The 21693-nt window shown below is 43.5% G+C and overlaps 1 protein-coding gene across 1 annotated transcript in view; it reads right to left on the bottom strand.

Moving 5' to 3' along the window:
• The window catches only part of LOC147732599 (contactin-associated protein-like 5), an 864951-nt gene that overhangs the window by 620923 nt on the left and 222335 nt on the right, over nucleotides 1-21693 (bottom strand). The window contains exons 6-7 of the mRNA XM_086954286.1: nucleotides 20853-21002; nucleotides 19142-19313 (exon numbers count right to left, since the gene is read on the bottom strand). Coding sequence (XP_086810412.1) covers nucleotides 19142-19313; nucleotides 20853-21002 — 322 coding nt within the window. The remainder of the gene's footprint in view (nucleotides 1-19141; nucleotides 19314-20852; nucleotides 21003-21693) is intronic.

Below are 21693 nucleotides of genomic sequence, written 5' to 3'. Positions count from 1 at the left end.
CTGGTGCGATGCGTCACTTTTCTGTGCGCACTCCTTATGACATTCCAGATGTGTCATATTTAATGTATGACGAATCATGTTGCAAGGAGTTACAGATACGTCAGTATTTCTGACATATCTGTAAACATGAAAGTGACGCGAGGCAGGCGCAAGATTTTGACGCAACAGCATCCTAAAAGTGACGCAGAGAAATCTCATAGATTTCAGTACGTCGTTATTACCAAGCTTTTTGCGAGGGATTGCCCCCTCTGCATACATTATACCTGATGCAGATATAATGTGGCGCAGAGTTTTAAAAAGTGACCCATGTACCTAGATGCGTCACTTTTTAAAAATAGCGTCAGGTATAATGCATGCAGAGGGGGTGTTCCCCTGCAAAAAGCTTGGTAATAATGACGCAGTGCGTCACTTTTAGGATGCTGTTGCGTCAAAATCTTGCGCCTGCTTCACAGCAAACCTTTCACATGGTGCTTTTTCCATGTGAAAGGACACATTACTGGAGTTGCGTCACTTTTGTGACGCACTCCAGCAATGCGTTACTTTTGTGTTTACAGATACGTCAGAAATACTGACATATCTGTAACTCCTTGCGAATTGATTAGTCATATATTAAATATGACATATCTGGAATGTCATAAGGAGTGCGTCCAGAAAAGTGACGCATCGCTGTTTTCACGTAGCGATGCGTCACTTTTCAGAAATGAGGCCTCCAGTTTATTCACTGTGTCATAACTTTCTTTTCTAACACTCACCTTCTTTCATTCCTCCTACTTCACTTCCTTTCACCTCCCATACCTTTCTGTTCTTTCTTACTCATTCTCCTTTCAATTATCAATGCACTATATTTCACTTACTCTTCATTTTTTTAAGAATATAGCTCTTTGATGAGAATTGGAGGTAGTTCTGAAAAGAACTTTTGGTTTTCTTCTTTTAACTGAACAGGAACAAAAACAGGGAATGGAAACTGCTCAACAGGAGCAAAAAGAAAACAAAAAAATTAGGGGTGGGAAGGGCAGCGATGGTTCTCCAATGCTCGAACCATGAGCAGGACACTTTGCTCCCCATAGGTGAGGAGTTGATTGCAGTATCTGCATTTGACGACCCCATGGTGAAATGCAGGTTGTATGTTTGGCACCTGCTCCTGCGATTGCTCTCTCCCAGAAGAAGTTGCTCCTCCGGTTGATGTAGAGGCCCCATCTCTGGGAACCTCTTGTGCCAGAGCCCTGACACTTTCCCGGGCAAAATTCTGGGGGTGCCTCCCCTCCACATGTTGAATCATGGTAAAGTTGCCAAAAGAGTACTTTTTTGGGGGGTTACCCCGTGACAGGACCTGTTTGCAGATCCTGCACTCCACTTTTGGTGCATTCACCTTTTTCTGGTCTGCTGGAAACTTAAAAAATTTCCAAATGAAATGCTCTTTCACCTTTGGTTGAGGAGGCTCTTCATCGATGAATTCAGGCTCATCTTCACTGCTGGATGGTCTGGCAGCCATGATTAACCAAGAAATATGCAAGAGCAAAAAGGCAGGTCTTTCAGTCACAAAAGTGAAAGAAGAAGTGAAGGAAATGGGTGGGGATTTCATTCATTGTAAAAAAAAACTGTTAGCAACCAATGAAAAGTGTTATTTTAGGGTCACATGACCCGACGCGTTTACGCTGCGCGCTCCGGAGCACTTCCGGTGCGTTTACGCAGCGCGATCGTAGGCGCTTCCGGGGCGCAAACGTGGCGCGATCGTAGGCGCTTTTGCGTGCGTTTACGCGCCGCGAACCTAGGCGCTTCCGAGGGCACTTACGTTGCGCGCCGAAGTGACGTCATCAAACTTTTACAGAAATGCATAATCATTTTCCTTATTAAAAAAAACTAATTTTATTTGTATGGTACGAAATGTTTTGCATTATTATTAACTTTTCATTCATATTTTTTTTCACGAACGACAGTAGCGCTCTGGGTGCGCTTTCAGATGAGCTCACGGAAAAGCTTACTGGAGAGCTTAGCTGAAAGCTTCCCGGAGCGCGCACCCAGAGCGCAAAAGAAAAAAATTATATAAAAAAAATGAATACTTTAAAAAAAACAGCAAATTGTAAAAAAAAAAAAAAGGTTAGAAACTCGATATACAAAGGAATTAGCATTTTAAAAACCTATGAAATTCAATGAAAAAACCATAGGTTTCACACCAGTTATAGTTAGGAATTAGCATTTAAAAAACCTATCAAATTCACTGAAAAAACCATAGGTTTAACACCAGTTATAGTTAGCTGGAAATTTTACTGATATAAAACCATTGAAATTCCCACGTTATAGTTAGATGGACTCACTATAACTTGTGCGTGCAATGCACTGCTGATGACGTCACATATTACATCACTCATGACATGGTCAGTGACATCACTCATGACATCACTGATGACATCATCCTTGAGACAGAGTGACAGACCTCCTTTCAGTGTAATGTAACCCATGAAACACATATTCAAAAATAGAAATTAACATTTTCAAAAAAATGGAGATACACATAAAAGTTACAACAACCAATTCAATAATTCCACCATCTATATACACATCCACTCATTCACCAACAGTTCTATATAGTCACTCATACATATACTCACTCATCATATGTAGTGATACACCTATACATCCTGTTACACACCAACAGTCATCCAAAAGTTACTCTCAAACATACTCACACATGCAAGTAAACTATTGAACATCCATTTATTTGCATATACATCTAAACACACACTACCACCTTACTTCTAAGGAAACTTACACATACTTACTCTCTTAAACAATCACTTATAGAAACACATACTTATTTAAACAGGAACTCTTACAATCTCTTACTCTCACATATACTCACTTATATACATCAATATTCACATATACTAGATTAAAACATATGTAGTTACTGATAAAGACACTAGTGAGACAGTCATTCACGCAGTAACACACACATATACACACTCATCCACCCATACAGTCCTGCACATATGCTGTCTTCAAAACACATACAAAGAGAGAGTCAGCCATTCATGCATCTATGTGATAAGTAATACCCCCACTAAACCATACAAACACTCATACTGATACTAAAAAAACATCTAATAACCCATATACCTACACATGTAGCTACTCACCAACCCATGCAGCCACTTATAAACAAAGTGAAACACTAATACATATATTTAAATATTTAAACATTACTCACTAATATATGTATTCACTAACATACACTTAATAAGCCAGTTAACCAATCAATTTTTTTTTTAAAACCATCCATTTAGACACTTATTTAAACATTTATTCTTCCATCAACTTTTACATATACATATATAAAATATATTTATTTTTCAGAAAGACACACATTCACTGGATGGTGTCATCAGTGATGTCATGAGTGATGTCACTGACCATGTCATGAGTGATGTAATATGTGACGTCATCAGCAGTGCATTGCACGCGCAAGTTATAGTGAGTCCATCTAACTATAACGTGGGAATTTCAATGGTTTTATATCAGTAAAATTTCCAGCTAACTATAACTGGTGTTAAACCTATGGTTTTTTCAGTGAATATATATATATATATATATATATATATATGTATATATATATATATATATATATATATATATGTACTTTTTCTCCAAAGCAAGGGTGTTCACCAAATTAATAGAAGATGGTACGTTCGACCAAGTGTTCCCTTCCGGTTTAAATCTGGAGTATTTTCAGGAAGGCACTGAATAAGAATGTGGGAGTATGTCTGGGAAATACAACATTTCCACCCCACGTGCTACCCGGCACGTCTAAAAGAAAATGTCTAGGATCAGGTAGCAGCATGTATAATTGTTATAGAAATTGTGTGCAGTTTCTTTAAATGTGTCCAAAGTTGTTGGCACGTAAAATTGTGTACTTGTTACTTTGCACTCACATAACGAAAGCAATAATCCTGGTAATGTGAAAAAATGAAATTCCACCCAAAATAACGAGCACCCATGGAAGTTCTCGAACTCCCACCAATTACTGTAGCAGGTCTGCCCTGAATGCACTACACAATACAGCACATTCTGCACTATCATAGGCATGCCTCCACCAGCAGTTGTGTAGTTGCACATTGTATCAGTGTGTAACTGGACAATTCAGAGCCAGACATACACTCACTGAATGGTAAACTCTCTGCCAATATATTAGAGTGATCAGCCTCTCTTCTGACTCTTCCAGCTACAGAATACTAATCATGTTTTTTATGAATTTGTGGGCATTTCTGAAGAGGTCAGGTCTGCCCTGCAGTTGTAATCCATCATATCCTCCTATAATACTTGAAGCCTGTACATCCCTTGGTAAAGGAGGCAAAAATAACAGCCCAACATGTGGAAGTTAATATCGCTAGGGCAGAAAAGCATGAACATATCAACAATAGATACACAAATTATGACATGCACACTTTAGACGTGAACACAGGGGAAATTGATGATTAACTAAAAAGTTGTATGCTATCTACAGGATTAAGTATAACATATGTGTAGTTTGTGCTTCTAGCTTCACATCATTGTGAATCAAACCTGAGTTAAGATATGTTATTGGTTCATTTAGAGAGAGAGCTGTCAATCGGTTTGGGTGGTTAATGCACCATTTCTGCTACTAGCTGCAATCCATCTGCTGTATTTAGGCTTCTAAGCTTCCCCGTTGAACAGGAGGGGAATTTATACCAAAGGTGCCTGGCCCTACATGGCCAGAGGATTACATCCAAAATTCTCAATGCTACCACACTGTAATTCCAAAGCAAAATGATAGACCAGTGACATTGTTTACATATTTTAAAGGCAAATATACACAGTGAGGGGTTGTTTATGTAAAATGTAAATGAAAGGGTCCTGAAGCACAGAGTTGGCTCCCTGAGTGTGTTTTTTTCCTGTTAGAAACCGCGATGAGGTGCACCGTAGTCTTGTGCAGTACAAATACATTTAAAAAACCTTCATAATGAAGGGCATGCCTTCTGAAACTATGGACCCAATAGTCCTCTGGGAGCGGATGCAATGGGAGTCAGTTTCCTATGGTGGAGTAGGCTAAGAATCCTACATTGCAAATTCAGTTGTTGTCCAGCCTCTCATTCAGGCAGGGGATCCAAAAAAGGGGGATGAACCAGGATTCCACCAATTTTTGGTGTATGTCCATTGCCACCCATCTTGATACCATTAAACTCTGTGAATGAATTCGACAGGAAAGTGTAGAGGGTGGTGGAAGCTCAGCTGTCTCCACCAGGGAAAAGATGCATTTGGATGAAAGAACAGATTATTTCATAGGAAGTAGGTGATGCTAGGTCTGGACAGAATTTTCATGATACCGGAGTAACTGGCAGAATTTTCACAATTTTGTGTAACGAAATGTAAGCAAAACAACAGAGACTATGGCATTATGCCACATCTTGGAATTTTTATGTAGACCTCGTAATCAGAGATTTTGAACGGGAGCGGCATTTCAGGAAGAGTTTTTACATGAGAGGACCATTTCCAACAAACTTTTCAGTAGAATTTTTTACCTGAGCAGATCTGTGGGATAATTCTTGGGCACAAAACTCCAAATTCAAATGCTAGCCAAGTTTTGAATGAGAGCAATCGAAAATCAACTCAAAATTACATTTTTGAGTTACATTTTTACACGAATAGACCGGTCGGGCAATTATAGTGATGCATTTTGCATAATTACACCTAATTTGACCTAATGTTGATGTAATTTCACATAATGACACTACAGTAAATTGCCCTGAGTGTCACGTATTCTAGTGATGATAGGACTATATATGCCTATATTTGAAGGTGCAGTTATGGCTGCTAACCATTCTTGTTTAGACTGTTTACCTTTGTTTCAGGGGCACATGGTGTTGGGGGTGGCAGATGGCAAAATAACTTTCTCAGACTGGCTCCAAGGTCTCTTATGCTCTGCTCCTAGCTGAGATTTAGACACATAAATCGACCCAATAAATTGCTAGCTCCAGGTCTATTATAAATATTATTCATCCGTGGAATATGCATTCCTTCTAGGTAGGTTCTTTTTGTTGGTTGTCACTTAGTTTTTTGTGTTATCCAAATCTGTTGCAAGACCCACCTGAGTACTCGTGATGCTGAGGTATTTGATTTGTGGTCACACAACAGCCAGATGTCAGATGCGTCATCAAAAATAACTAACTCTGGACAGGAAGTTGACTTTACAAAATCATAGTTTGCACAAGTCTTGCATCTGTTCACCTCTCAATCATGTGACTTTACAGTTTCGAAAGGGCCCTTCGCCGATTACACAATATCTAGTCTGGTGCAGTTTTCCTATCGACATTATGCTGCAGTAGCTGATACCTGTGTGATGCCTGTCACTGCTACCTAAGTGAATTGCCTATCCTAAGCAAGAAAACATCGAGGGAGGCTGTTAGGTGAGTCACTACTGACAAGATTCCCTGTTGCTTTGCTTTGTCCTTTTTGGGGACAAAGAAGTAAATGGAATGGAATCATGTGGCCTTTCTTCCATGGGTATCAAATCTCTGACCCCCTTATTCACTAAACAAAGGACTTAAATTTCCCAAATTAAGGTATGCCAAGGAGAGTACATCCTGGTAGAAGAAGGGTGGTCTTGAGGGAGGGACAGGATGGGTAGGGAATTGCCTTTTAGGGTTAGCTAGATGAACCAGTAATTCATGCAGATCACCTACTAACGGGTGAAAAACGGGAGACCCCCCTCTTCTGAAAGGTTACAATGTGAGAGGGGAATCTGAGGGATTTTGAGGCAGCAGACCCAGTAGATAATGCTGCTGCTGCTCTTGATGATTGACCTCTAGATCCATTCCTGCCCCAAATGTGGGATATAACTGCTGGGGTGTCTGGAAAGACTGAGAAGATTGTCCTTAATGGGATTGCATCACTCTGGAGTAGCTGCAAATCTTTCTTTACAGTTTGAATAAATGTCATGCTAAGGAGGTTTTTGAAGTGCTCCTGCAGGAGATGGATTTGTAATGTCTATGAGTTCACCAACAGGAGAAGACAGTGGAATGCACCCAAGTATGCTAACCTAGCATGACAGCTGTACCTATGGATCGAGCTAGAGTGTCCACAGATTCCAGTCTACACCTCAAAATCTGTATGGATGAATCCAATCCATAATTGACCAGGTCTGGTCTCTTAGTGTGGTCTGGAAACCTGGTGAAGTTCAGTTTAACCGTTTCCCACAAGGCATTGGCAAAGCAGCCCAAATGACAGGTGACATTAGCAGTGTGGAGGGCCAGGCTGTTAGATCCAGAAACCTTTCAACCCATAGAGTCACATTTCCTTAATTCTCTGGAAGCTCCTTCAGGAAGATATTTGGTTTCTGGTTCCTGGAGTACACTCTCAAGTGACACATGGAAAAGCAAAATATGGGGATTGTCCAGAACAGGCCTATTGCATCTGGCTATCTATTTGTTGACAGGAGTTCTCCCAAGCATCTATGACAGGACCAATTAATTGAATGAAAGCAAAAGATCCACTGGTATGGAGGATGGGTTGAGGATCTCAGTCAAAATGTTAGACCACCTCCAAAGAAGAAGGATGTGAATGAATGAATGAATGAAACATTATTTATATTGCGCAGCTATGCCCAATGGGCGTCAAGGCGCCTAATCCAAATAACGACTGTGAGCGAAAAGAAACAGAGCCTACTGGTAAGCATTGATAAAGAGCCAAGTTTTCAATGACTTCCTAAAGAGGTCAAGGGAGGGCAGTGTTTTGATTTCCAGGGGGAGTGAATTCCACATCAGAGGAGCCAGTATGGAAAAAGCTTTGCTCCCCCATCTAGCCTTCTTGGCTCTGGGAATTACCAGTTGATTGCGCTCACTGGATCGGAGACATCTACTCGGAACGTATCTAGAGAGAAGTGATCCAAGGGCATCAGCTGGGCCTGCAGTTAAAGCCTTATATGTAAGGCAAAGGAGTTTAAAAGTGATCCTTGAGGGGATGGGGAGCCAGTGGAGGTTCTTCCTCGCTAAGGTCATCGAGGCCAGCCAGGGCAAAGCGAGAGCAAACCGCGCTGCCGCGTTTTGTATGACCTGCAGACGCTGAAGCAGGCCCTTGTTGGCCCCGGCGTACACTGAGTTGCAGTAATCAAGCCTTGAGCCAACAAGGGCGATCACCACCTGTTTCCGTGCCTGAGGGGACAAGTAGTGTACGATTCTTTTCAAGGTCTTGATGACTCCCCAACAGGTAGCCACCGTTCTGTTGACCTGAAGCTCCATGGAGAGCTGGGTGTCGAAGATGACGCCTAGGTTCCTGGCAGATTGTGTTGGTGTTGGGCAGCTACCTAAAGAAGGAGGCCACCAATCATCTGACCATATGCCCTGGTCCTTGCCAAAGACCAGGACCTCTGTCTTGTCCCCGTTCAACTTTAGGGAGTTGGCAATCATCCACTCTGCAACAAGTTGCATGCAGGCCCTAAAGTTAGAAGCGGTTTCACCCACAGAGTGAGTCAGGGATACCATAATCTGCGTGTCGTCGGCATACGACACTACCTCCATCCCCTGAGATCTTACTAGTCTTGCAAGTGGGGCCACGTAGATGTTAAACAGGGTCGGACTTAATGCCGACCCCTGTGGCACCCCACATTGCAAAGACTTAGCGGGGGAGAGGTATTCACCTAGCATGACACGCTGCTCTCGTTGTTGAAGAAAGGAGCTCAGGAGACTGAGTGCCGGTCCTTCTACCCCTGCCTCCCTTAACCTAGTTGTTAAAGTAAGGGGAGACAGGGTGTCAAATGCTGCTGAAAGATCCAGCAACACCAGTACGGTGGTTAGACCCAAATCCACTTTTCTGCGGATGTTGTCCATGACTTTCGTCAAAGCAGACTCCGTGCTATGCAGCTTTCTAAAGCCATGTTGGGACCCGTCCAAGAAACCAGAGGTATCGAGGAAGTTTGAAAGATGGAAATTCAAATGGGTCTCCAACATCTTAGCAGGGGCCGGCAGCAGAGAGATGGGTCTAAAGTTCTTCAGTACTCCAGGGTCCAAGGTGGTCTTTTTCAGCAGCGGCTTCACGATGGCTTTCTTCCAGAGTGACGGGAAGATGCCCTGTTCCAATGCTCCATTCATGACTTCCATCATTGAAGGAAGAATGATCTCTCTGCAGTTCTTTAGTACTTTCAGAGGAACTGGATCGAGTGGAGATGACGATTTAGTTTTATCCAACAGGCTATTAAGATCCTCTAGCGAGAGGGCAGGGAAGTGATCAAGGGAGTGAGAGGATTCTTTAGTCCAAGCTTCCAGACGTTTAATTTGGGAGAAGTCCTCAGCATTAAGCGAGTTCCCCTGCGACTTTAGAGCTATGTAGATATCATCTATCTTTTTATAGAAAAAGTCTGATATATCATTGCATAGCTCCTGGGAAGCTACTACAGGATCGGGGGCCTGGAGAGAGCACAAAGAGTCCACTATTTTGAAGAGCTCTTTGGAGGATGTTAAAGAACAGGTTAAATTGGAAAAATAATCCTGTTTTTCCTTAATGACTCTCTTTTTGTACTCACGTAGTAGGCTCTTATAGCCTTCTCTATCCTTGATATCCCAGGATTTACGCCACCTACGTTCCTTCTGTCTGCAAGTTTGTCTGAGGAGCCTCAGATCGACGGAAAACCAGGGGGCAGTTGGCTTCTGTCTAGCTGCAGCTTTCAGGGAAGGAGGAGCTAGTTCGTCAGCGGCTCTGGTGATGGCATCAGCGAGTTCTTGGGCCGACTCATCCACCTTCCGCTGAGTTGAAATATGGGCATTGAGAATAAAAGGGGCCACAGCCTCCTTAGTAAAATTTTTGAAACTCCTTTTGAATTGTTTTTTGCCAGAGCCCACAATGGCAACGGGGCAGGGAATGTCTAGAAACAGCGGGACTGCTAAATGGTCAGACCAGGTAATCGGGACCGGTGTCCCAACCCCTAATCTGGGGTCGTTGGAAAAGATCCCGTCAAGGATATGCCCCGCCTTATGAGTCGGGTGGAGAACTCGTTGTACAAAGTCACATGCCTCCAGAGAATTAAGTAGAGAGCAGGTCTCTTTCGAAGTAAAATCCTCTAAGTGAAAATTAATGTCGCCCAGAATAGTGAGATGGGGTCTACCAAAGTAAGGTTCCAAAATTCTAAAAAGTTCTGAGCAAAAATTAGCTCTAGACCCAGGGGGCCTATAAAGTAGTATGCCAGAAAAGGAGCTCACCGGGGTATGCACAATACAGAAGTATAGCGCCTCAAAAGGATCCGTAGAGATCGATAAGGGTTTTATGGTACATGTGAGAGTAGATTTAAAAAGAATGGCTATTCCGCCCCCTCTACAGCGTTCTCTGTCTAACCTTAGAAAGGTGTATCCTTCAGGAATGGCCAGAAGCAGATCATGGCCAGAAGACTCAGTGGCCCACGTTTCTGTAACAAAGATCCAGTCAGGATTCCTTGAACTAACAAAATCGTGAAATTCAATCCCATGTTTGATCAATGAGCGCGCATTGATCAAAAATCCCTGTTTGGATTGGGAGGTATGACTGGCCGGCAAAGGAGAGATTGAATGAATGCGGGCCTGAGTAGGACCGGCAAAAGGAACGTTACACGAGGGACACAGGTGGGCGCGACACAATACCTCGGGTCTGAGCTGATGATGGCAGCAGAGTGCAGGGGGTCTAAGGGACAAAAGAGTGCCATATAGGTCCCCCCGGGAGGAAGGCGTGTCAATGCCTGGGGACCGAGGGTCCAGCCCGTCCTGCAGCGCGTCCTCAGCGCGGACGGGCGCAGACGGGCTTGCCTTTGGCGCGCCTTCGGCGCGCCCGCTGCGCCCGCCCGCTGCGCGGACGTGCGGAGCGGATGTTTTTATCCATTGGTAAGTGAGGTGGGTGGGAGGGACGATGGACTGCACCGTCTCCCTTCCCTTCCCAAGATGGCGGCTCCGGTGGGTGGGGGGGAGTGCCCAGCGTCACTCACAGCTGAGCTGCGCTGTCCTGTTTGACTGCTGCCTGGAGGGAAGTAATCTCACCCCAGGTAAGAACAAAGATAAAAACGGGCTATTTAAGATATCTACAATTTTTTAAAATGGATCAGTTCTTACTAATTTTTAGATGCTGAAGGCAGCGTTCGTAGTGGCAAAAGTATCTGTGCAATTCTTCTCAATTACAAATAACACAGAAAGATAGCAGCGCAAGCGAGCGCTAAGAGCCCCGGCTTTCCGCCTCAAGGCGAGTGATTAGCACAAAATAACAAGCAATGCCGTTTTGTAAGATGGGCGTCTCTTAAGTACTATGGGAGGGCGGGAGGGACGATGGACTGCACCGTCTCCCTTCCCTTCCCAAGATGGCGGCTCCGGTGGGTGGGGGGGAGTGCCCAGCGTCACTCACAGCTTAGCTGCGCTGTCCTGTTTGACTGCTGCCTGGAGGGAAGTAATCTCACCCCAGGTAAGAACAAAGATAAAAACGGGCTATTTAAGATATCTACAATTTTTTAAAATGGATCAGTTCTTACTAATTTTTAGATGCTGAAGGCAGCGTTCGTAGTGGCAAAAGTATCTGTGCAATTCTTCTCAATTACAAATAACACAGAAAGATAGCAGCGCAAGCGAGCGCTAAGAGCCCCGGCTTTCCGCCTCAAGGCGAGTGATTAGCACTTACGGCTAGAGCTACCTTCTTTGGATCTAGGGAACCTGGTTCGAGCCTCGGCGTCAGCTCAGCATCCTGTGATTCTGAGCAAATCCCTCAGTCTCCATGCGGCTACCAAAAAATGAACGTGTCCTTGTGTAACGTAACTGGTGTTCATGCAAAGCGCTCCAATACCTTTAGGTTGAGTATGCGCTATACAATTCTGCAAAAAAACAGAAGGCAAAGTCAATTCCAAGCCTGCAACAGCTTTTTATACTACATTCAGAATTAATGAAACTTCTTCTCAATCGGGCTGAGATGGATAAGAGATGCCCCCTTTCAGGTGAAGTGTTCAGGCCAGTAACATTTTCAAAAGACAGATATAAACATACATCTCTATATAATACAAGGAAAGGAGATTATCTTACTCCAAATTATCATTCTACCTAACTCCATAGTCTTTACTAAGCGTTATAAGGGCTTCTCAGTTGGACCTGAAAATCTCCTCCATGAAGGCAAATCTCTGAGCCCTTTGGAGGTGCTCTACTAAGATTGTTGAAGTTTGATTCAACTGTTTCCCTCGCCACATGGATACTTCCTCTGATGTTTTCCTCTTTAAGAGGGGTGCTTACTTTTTGTGTCAGTGGTGTCTATGCTGAATCCAAAAAGGGCTATGATAAACTGGGAAGCAAACACCTTGGCAGGGCTTAGCTTATTCTTAGGCACCAGGGCTGGAATAATGGAGGTGAAAGGAGGAAACATGGTTGGAGCCACTAGGGTTGCAAAGGATTGTCTTTTGCGCTGCATAAAGTGTACTGAACAGATACAGCATAGTGCACTAATCTCATTTTTGTCAATATTTGGATCTTATCCAACAATGAGGAAGAGCATGAAACAGGGGAACAGCATCACCATTCCAAATGGTTTACGGGAGTGGAGTTATTTTCTATGGTGTATTTTGTGTTATTTATGGAACCATATATAGATTGTTCCCTGACAAGTGACTAACCTGTGGGAAAAGTTCCCTTACAAGTGACTAACCTGTGGGAGAAAGAGATCACTTTAGGGCCTGAGTTACATCTCGGCAGATGGGTTGCTCCATCACAAAGATGACGGATATCTCACCTGCCGAAATGTCAATCCCATTTAATCCTATGGGATTTATATTTTGGCGGATGGGATATCCTTCACCATTGTGACGGAATAACCCATCTGCCGAGACCTAAATCAAGCCCTTAGACTTCTAACTGGCCTTAGCCAGAAACAGCTTGGTCTCCCGCTGCTTGGTGACTTTCTTATAAATGAAGGCAAATCAGACACCATGTCCTCATGCTTCAGTCTGAAGTACCAGGTGTAGTTGCCATCTGTATCCAAAAGTGACCTCTTCCTGTAGCATCTGCAAAAAGGCTTAAAACTTGAACATTTCGGATGAGACTTTCGACTTACTGTTTGTCCAAATTCAGAACAATTTTGTCTGTGAGACACTGAGATAGATGTCTGGACTGATAAACAGCAAATTACGCCATTGTACAGATCAACGCATTACACTGGGAAATCATTTGAAGGGTCAAATAATAAAAATGTCCAATTGTTTTCTATAAATTTGTGTGATATGCTGGGTAAACCTTCCAAAATGTTGTTACTTCTGAGCTACATATACCTCCCTACGGCAGTCTGAACTCTCTTGTAGACATTTCTTCTTTTTTGATTATCATAATTCTTAACATCGGAAGACTATTCTATTCCCTGGCCCCAAACAGACATTCCAGTTACGATCAAAGACAAAGACTATGTTGCGTCATTTTGGCAAAATGACATACAATTATGTGTAATCACAAAAAAGCAAATCCATAAGTTAACTTTCTTTTAGTGCAAAATGCGACCGTAAGCAAATTTTGGACTAAAGAATGCATTTCGAGCTAACAGAAATTGGGGAAAAAAAGCACCGTGAACAAAAGCAACCTGTCTTCATATGCAAATGATGAGTTTGCTGCAAATTTTGTATCATAAATGTCATGTCATTATGTAAAGTGTCATAATGACATAATTTCAGGTATTTCCCATAATAAGCTTTACACTAAATTCGTGCAAATTACTCTCACATAATTATTTAATGAATTCATGAATTAAAATGTACCCCAGGTCTAATTTTATCTAGAACATTTTGGAGACATTTCTGTTTTATTATTGTATTTTGTGATGTGTGGCAAAAGCATTAAAGACAATAAATATACACACAACTCAAATCGGGCTACTATCTGGCTATAGAAATATAATGATAATTACAACGAAGTCTACTAAATGTTAAGCAAATTGTACAAAAGTGACACAGCTATAAAAAAAGTGTAACAAATAAGATATTATTGTAAAGCATGAACACATGCAGCACTCTAAAAATAGCTCAGTTCTGCTAGTTTATGCAATTTTTATAATATTTCTTTGTTGTGCTTGTTTGAGTTTGAGTCCTGTGCCATCTCAAATCACTCACAAGACATTTTTAACCAAATATTTCCCCACAATATGTGTCCTCCTCACGAATTTGACGGACATACATGAGTATATATAGGGCTGGCTAAGGGTAGCAATGTAGGTCAATTTTGAGTGTCTAATGCAAAACATGGCACAGTCACCATAGATTAAGGAAGTAGAGTATATGGCGAGCCTAATGCTCACTCTGTAAGTGGATCAAGGGTTTGTAGTGCTCCTACTCAGTAGGGAATGATGTTCATGCTGTAGTAGCAGTGTGAAGAAGGCTCAATTTACTCTGAAAAGGGTAATGCTTATGTGTCATGGCTGCAGTTGACTGTAAATATCATGGATATGGTTTAAAAGAACGTGTCAGTGACTACTTATCATTTGTAACATTTTGATGCCCAGGTTACAGGGATTGCTGCTCAACGGTCACTACTGCCACTCTTGCTTGTACCGGGGTCACACCATGACCTGTTTATGGAGTTGGTATTTTGTGATGGTTCATATATGTACATCCTGTGATTCTGGGCAAATCACGTAATCTCCCCGTGCCTAACAAAAATTAATGTGTCCATCTGTAACAAAACAGGTGCTCATGTAAAGTGCTCCCATACCTGATTTATTCAGGTCTAGTTTGTGTTATATAAAACTTTAAAAAAAAATGTATATGGTTGTTTTCACCTGGTTTTGGAGGTCCCGTGGTTGGCCAGTTTCCACTCCTTTGGATGAAAAAAGATTTCAAACCTGATACTTGAGCTGATATCTGGGCTGTCGTGTCTCTGCTTTGCTCTTTTAGTGATTGTTCACTACTTATTTGTGTATGCTCCGGAGCCGTGTTGGTACTGAGATCCCCGTCTGTTACAAGACTTTCCTCAGATGAAGTTGTGACGTTCTTTTTTTACTATACTCTGCGTTGTGTGTAGACTTCTGCCCATGTATAAACTTCATTCAGTTTGTAGTCCAGAGTATCACTTTTGCATTTTCGCAACTTCCCTTCCTGTAGTTCTTTAGTATATTTTTCCAATCTTAGATTAATTCCCTAAAAGGTTTTATTTCAATCTTCATCTTCCATCCTTATCTGGAAACTCTGTTTAACTTCTTCAATTTCCTTAGAAATTTCACTGGTAGCCTTTGCAAGTTCTTCAACTAACAGTAAGATGAGGTCAAGTGAACATTTGTTTAAGATGGAATACAATCTGTCTATAAACTCCTTGTTGAGATAAAATCTGAAAAGCATAGGTTTTATAGAAAGCCGAAGTCAACGTGGAATGCATTTAGCCCTGTGGTACTGCACCAATGTTGGCGCCTGTAATTGTTGATTCAGTTCTCTTCGAACCAAAAATTCCAGTTGCTTTTATTGTTGTGCTATGGTGCTCCCTTGCACATTGAATGTTTTCACATCTTGAATTAATGAGTAGATCTCAGATGCCTGCTTCTCACATGTATATAGACCATTATGATATTCCTCAAAGAGTCAGGCTACCAGATATGTGTTATTATGATTCCTGATAGCTCTGTGGTGCTGTAAAATTCCTTTGTGTACTGCTAAGATAGTTAAGAACTTGTTTCCATAGGATGAGCGGTTTTTAAATTTTCCAATAATTTTAGCATTGTTTGATGGAGCCTCATAAAATGTTCTAATCTAATTTGCAAGTCACTTCAGCTGCTGTGTTGAAAATGTTGGGGTGACCCATCAAGCTGGAGTTGAGAAATAGGGGGGGTCAGAAAAAACGTTTTTCTCATGTCAATGTCCACAGGAAACTTTAGACATGACTACAGCCCGAATTGCTGAACGGAATTACACCAAATTTGACAGAAAGGTAGCTGTTGGTCCAGAAAGAGTCCTTTTTGTTAAATGGTGCAAATCTGTTTAGTACTTTTCAAGTTAAATAAAGAGATTTCCAGTTATATATATTGGAAAACGAAGAATCCACAACTGATCTTGTGCAGAGATCTGATTGGCTGCCAACACTTCAAACCAGGAAGTCTTGGCAGCCATCTTGTGACTCAGTTAAGCTGAGTCACAGTACAAAAACTATAAAAAAAAAAGAAAAGGGGGCAGAGTAAAAACGCCCTGACCTCCTAAGCATCTTGGGGTGTCCCAGAGGGATCCAGCAGTGCCAAAAAGGCATTTGTTTTTATTTCCAACGGGATATGCAGATCCTGCAGAATTGTTTTTTTTTAATGAAGAACGGGCTCCTGCACTCCATTTCTAATTGAGCCCGGGTGGGCCAGGTCCCAGGGACATTGAATGGAACCCCCCTTTCTAGGGCTCATTAATGCACCGGGTACCACCACCTCTGCGGGTCTTATTTTTAAATAATAAATTACTGTTCCCTGGCAATTGCGCAGCTGTCCTGAGGCAGCAATATGTTTGACAGGGCCACTATAGGCCACCAAGCATATTACGAGTTTTCTCACTGCCACACCTTTCATGGCAGTGCAACCGCCATGAAAAGTGTGGCATTGAGGAATCCTGGTGCCTCATGCCACATGGATGTGCATGTCCCCCTGTGTACATGCAATCAATCAATCAAAGACATTTATAGAGCGCACTACTTACCCGTAGGGTCTCAAGGCGCTTGGGGGGGGGGGGGGGGGTGGGGTGCCGTTACTGCTCGAATAGCCAGGTCTTCAGCTTCTTCCTGAAGGAGAGGTGGTCTTGGGTCAGGCGCAGGTCGGTCGGGAGGGAGTTCCAGGTCTTGGCGGCCAGGTAGGAGAAGGACCTTCCTCCTGTTGTCGCTCTTCGGATGCGGGGGACGGCGGCGAGGGCGTGGCTGGCTGATCGGAGGTGGCGTTTCGGAGCGTAGAAGTTGATTCGGTTGTTGAGGTAGCTCGGGCCTTGGTCGTGTAAGGCTTTGTGTGCGTGGGTGAGGAGACGGAAGGTGATTCTTTTGTTGATGGGGAGCCAGTGCAGGTCTCTCAGGTGTCCGGAGATGTGGCTGTTGCGTGGGATGTCGAGGATGAGTCTGGCTGAGGCGTTCTGGATCCGCTGGAGTCTCTTCTGGAGCTTGGCGGTGGTTCCGGCGTAGAGGGAGTTGCCGTAGTCCAGACGGCTGGTGACGAGGGCCTGGGTGACGGTCTTCCTGGTCTCGGTGGGGATCCACCGGAAGATCTTCCGTAGCATGCGCAGGATGTTGAAGCACGACGAGGAGACGGCGTTGACTTGTCTGGTCATGGAGAGCGAGGAGTCCAGGATGAAGCCCAGGTTGCGTGCGTGGTCTGTCGGTTTGGGTGCGGTGCCCAGGGCGGGGGGCCACCAGGAGTCGTCCCAGGCGGAGGGCGAGGAGCCCAGGATGAGGACCTCCGTCTTGTCTGAGTTCAGTTTCAGGCGGCTGGTCGTCATCCACTCGGCTACCTCTTTCATCCCTTCGTGCAGGTTGGCTCTGGCGGCGGCGGGGTCGTTGGTCAGGGACAGGATCAGCTGGGTGTCGTCGGCGTAGGAGATTATGTTGAGGTTGTGTTGGCGTGCGATGGCCGCGAGGGGGCTCATGTAGACATTGAAGAGGGTGGGGCTCAGAGAGGATCCTTGGGGGACGCCGCAGATGACTTCGGTGGCCTCTGACTTGTACGGTGGTAGGCGGACTCTCTGCGTTCTTCCGTTGAGGAAGGAGATGATCCAATCCAGTGCCTTCTCCTGGATTCCGACGTTGCTGAGGCGATGCACTAGGGTGCGGTGGCAGACCGTGTCGAATGCCGCGGAGAGGTCTAGGAGGATGAGGGCCGCTGTGTCTCCGTTGTCCATCAGGGCTCGGATGTCGTCGGTGGCAGCGATGAGGGCGGTCTCGGTGCTGTGGTTGGCTCGGAAGCCAGACTGTGAGGGGTCGAGGGATCCATTCGTCTCGAGGAAGGCGGCCAGCTGTTTGTTGACGGTCTTCTCGATGACTTTTGCAGGAAACGGGAGGAGCGAGATGGGGCGGTAGTTCTTGAGTTCGGTGGGGTCCGCTGTGGGTTTCTTGAGTAGAGCGCTGAGTTCGGCGTGCTTCCAGCTCTCAGGGAAGGTGGCGGAGTCAAAGGAGGTGTTGATGATGTCCCGTAGGTGGGGTGCGATGATAGCGTCGGCTTTGTTGAAGACGTGGTGAGGGCAGGGGTCGGTCGGAGATCCGGAGTGGACGGAGTTCATCATGCGGACCGTGTCTTTGGTGCTGACCGGGGTCCAGGCGCGGAGGGTGGTGGTGGGTGGCGTTGCTGTGGTCGTGGCGTGCGTCGGTTGACTGCTGAAGCTGTTGTGTATGTCCACAATCTTGTTGTGGAAGTAGGAGGCGAGGGAGTTGCAGAGGTCTTGCGATGGGGTGATGTCGTTGTTTCCTGCGCTGGGGTTGGAGAGCTCTTTCACGATGTTAAAGAGTGCACACCAGTACCTGCGCGGCATGGACTGCACCAGCATATTTATATAATTTCCCTTAATATGCACCGGGTACCACCACCTCTGTGGGTCTTATTTTTAAATAAATAATTACTGTTCCCTGGCAATTGCGCAGCTGTCCTGAGGCAGCAATATGTTTGGCAGGGCTACTATAGCCCACCAAGCATATTACGAGTTTTCTCACTGCCACACCTTTCATGGCGGTGCAACCGCCATGAAAAGTGTGGCATTGAGGAATCCTGGTGCCTCATGCCACATGGATGTGCATGTCCCCCTGTGTACATGCACACCAGTACCTGCACGGCATGGACTGCACCAGCATATTTATATAATTTCCCTTAATATTCCCAAAACTACTGAACAGATTTACACTAATTCACAAAAAGGTTGCTTTCTAGACCAACAGCTACCTTTTCCCAAAATTTGGTGTTATTCCTTTCCGTGATTCGGGCTGTAGTCATGTCTAAAATCTCTTTAGGACATAACACGGGGAAATGCATTTTGAGAAAGCCCCCTTTCCTCGGTCCAAATAATAATGACTGTAATAATGAGGTCAAGGTATATTACTTAAAACATCTCTCAGCTATTTTATTTTTTCTATGCAGTATTTCACAGGCATGGTTTGGCTCCTGCCATCACAAGACTCAGGGAAAAATAACATTGAAAGGAAAAATACTTTATGGAAGAATATGCCATTACCTATCTCTGATGCCGCACAGATCGATATGTAAATCACTATAGTTCCCCAGGGATCCTTGCTGAACCAAGATGAGGTCCTTGGGCTGGTTATCAATAAAGATGAGCCTCATGCAGCCTTGGAAAGCAGTGATGGGATTTAAACATTGAGAACCAGTGGAATTATTCGGACACCCTGCGGAAAGAAAGAAGGCCATTAAATTGATGATAATGATATCTTCTAGCAGCTTCTGTTCCAAGCCCCAGAGGTCTCAAAATGCCTAACATTTCAAATGTTGCAATGTTTTTGTATTATATTTTAGGTCAAGATGCAAAAGAGTAGATAGTCTGAAATGTCACACAAAATATGATGCTGTAGGCAGGCCAGTTCTTTAATAATATACCAAAATTATCTAAATCCATTCATTTTCAATCGTAAAGTAGAGGAAATTGTTTACTATGCATCTATTTACACCAATGTATTATTGAATATGAGACAAATGTCTTCAAACATGTCAGCTTCTATGTGTTTGCAAAATTGTATCCTATTATAGTATTCGGGCTGAGACCTTTCATTTGTTATGCAATGCACACTTGATACAAAAGCATCAGAGGCTGTAATTTGACGAAAGCGCACAGAACAAAAGGCACTGTACAAGTATTATTGCTGTTACAGAAAACCAAAACACAGGGACACCTTAAGGATTTTAGGAGCCCCAGGCCAAACATGTTGTAGAGGGCCCCTCTTACCAGTAACTTCGAATTTGTGATCAATTGTTTACTGATTGAATTAGACCGTTTCATTTCAGAAATGGTAAAAGAAAGAAGACACATGAAATGCAATTACTAATATAAAATCTGCAAGGACTCACCCATACATTTTAACATCCTTTTTTGTTTTGGAGCTGCCCTAGCCTTGAACCACTTACAGCACACGGATTGGCATGGAAGTGGAACATGGACAGCCCGGTTTGATGCTACTTGCCAACATTTAAGGACCAAAAGAGGTACAGGAAACAACATCACATGAACTTTAACATGAACATGACATCACAGGAAATGACCACGCAAGACAAGACTTGGAAGAGCCTACAGGAAAAGACAATGTGGCCCTTGACTCTTAGGTCATCAGTTTGGGGTGGAGGGCTAGGCTAATCTTATAGGGGCACTGTATTGTGCACCATAAAAACAACATGGTAGCAGATGAGGATTCTAAGCCCCATCCAGTCTAGCTATTTCCTACCCATTGTTATTTATTAACCATATGTGGTCTGTGGCCATAACCTTGCCTTTTCAGTAATATTCATACCCTACGTCTTATGGCTTGTAGTATAGCCTTTCCAGTCTTTTCCGTACACTCAGACTAAACACGGTTTCTAGCTGCAACCTTATTCACACAACTAAAGTAACTCTACTTTTCCTTTCTCAAGTGCCTTCAAGAGTAAAGAGGAAGGAGAGAATGAGCAAAAGAAGAAATGAGACAGTGATAGAAAGAGATTGGAGTGAAAGAGTAGGTAGCATGGTAAAGGTTTATAGATAGAAGAGATGAAGTGGAGAAGAGAGAAGGGATGAATTATGTGGCTTCATAAACTATACATGCACCTTTTCTAATTGAATAGCGTGGTGTATGAATACATTTAAAATGCCACTTCACTAATAACTCGCAGAGGGCTACAAACAGTGGCTGGTGCAAGGCTTCTCTTTACACTAAAATGGAGTTTGTCTGTTCACTCACCTCCAAAATAGTATCTGTCTCCCGAGTAAATCTGCAGCAGATTGTTTGCATCCACAGGAGATGGGACTCCATTATCTAGAGTAAGGGTTATTCGCTGTCTTCTGGCATTTATGTCAACCATGTGCCACAACCCATCATTGAGATCCACACCTGGAAAACACAATAGTTAAGAGCAATTAGCTAAGAGGGGCGACCTTTCAGATGATCAGGCACACATGGAAAATGAAAAACAGTTAAAGAGTATTGTTTAGACTCCATTCTGCATAAATGCTTATCCTTATACATTATACTGGTGTAAAGAATCCTAATATTCAATGGGGATTGGTGAATTTTGAAAATAATGGTGTGTAAACACTCTCCAAAAACGTGCACAGTGCAAACAAGTGAAGGTGCACACCTGACGTACTCGATAAGGACCCATAGGAGTTGTCTCCACACAAGAAATATTAGAAACTGGAGCAAATTATACATGTTATGCCAAGATCTAAACACAGATTTGCAAAGAAGCCATAGGCTTTAATGAGACGCAAGAAGCCCATAAGGCTCAGTTTTGAGTCCCCTGCTGTTCAACATCTACGCCCGCCATCTGGCAGATGTAGTGGAGAGATGAGACTTGACCCTATTTTGTTATGCAGTTAACAGGCAGATCATCTTTACATTGTTTTCTGCACAGAATCATTTACCCTTTGATCTTCTCATGGGCTTGAGTCTCATCTCCTCATGGATGAACACAAACTTTCTCAATGGGGATAAAACAGAGGTAATGATACTGAGCAAGGGCTCCTCTCTCTGAGGCCCACAACATTGGCCGGGCTCTCTTTGGGCCCTGCTGACTCCATCC

Source organism: Lissotriton vulgaris, chromosome 2_1 (assembly GCF_964263255.1).
Source record: "Lissotriton vulgaris chromosome 2_1, aLisVul1.2, whole genome shotgun sequence".
Lineage (NCBI taxonomy): Eukaryota > Metazoa > Chordata > Amphibia > Caudata > Salamandridae > Lissotriton > Lissotriton vulgaris.
This window is presented reverse-complemented; position numbering and strand designations above follow the sequence as displayed.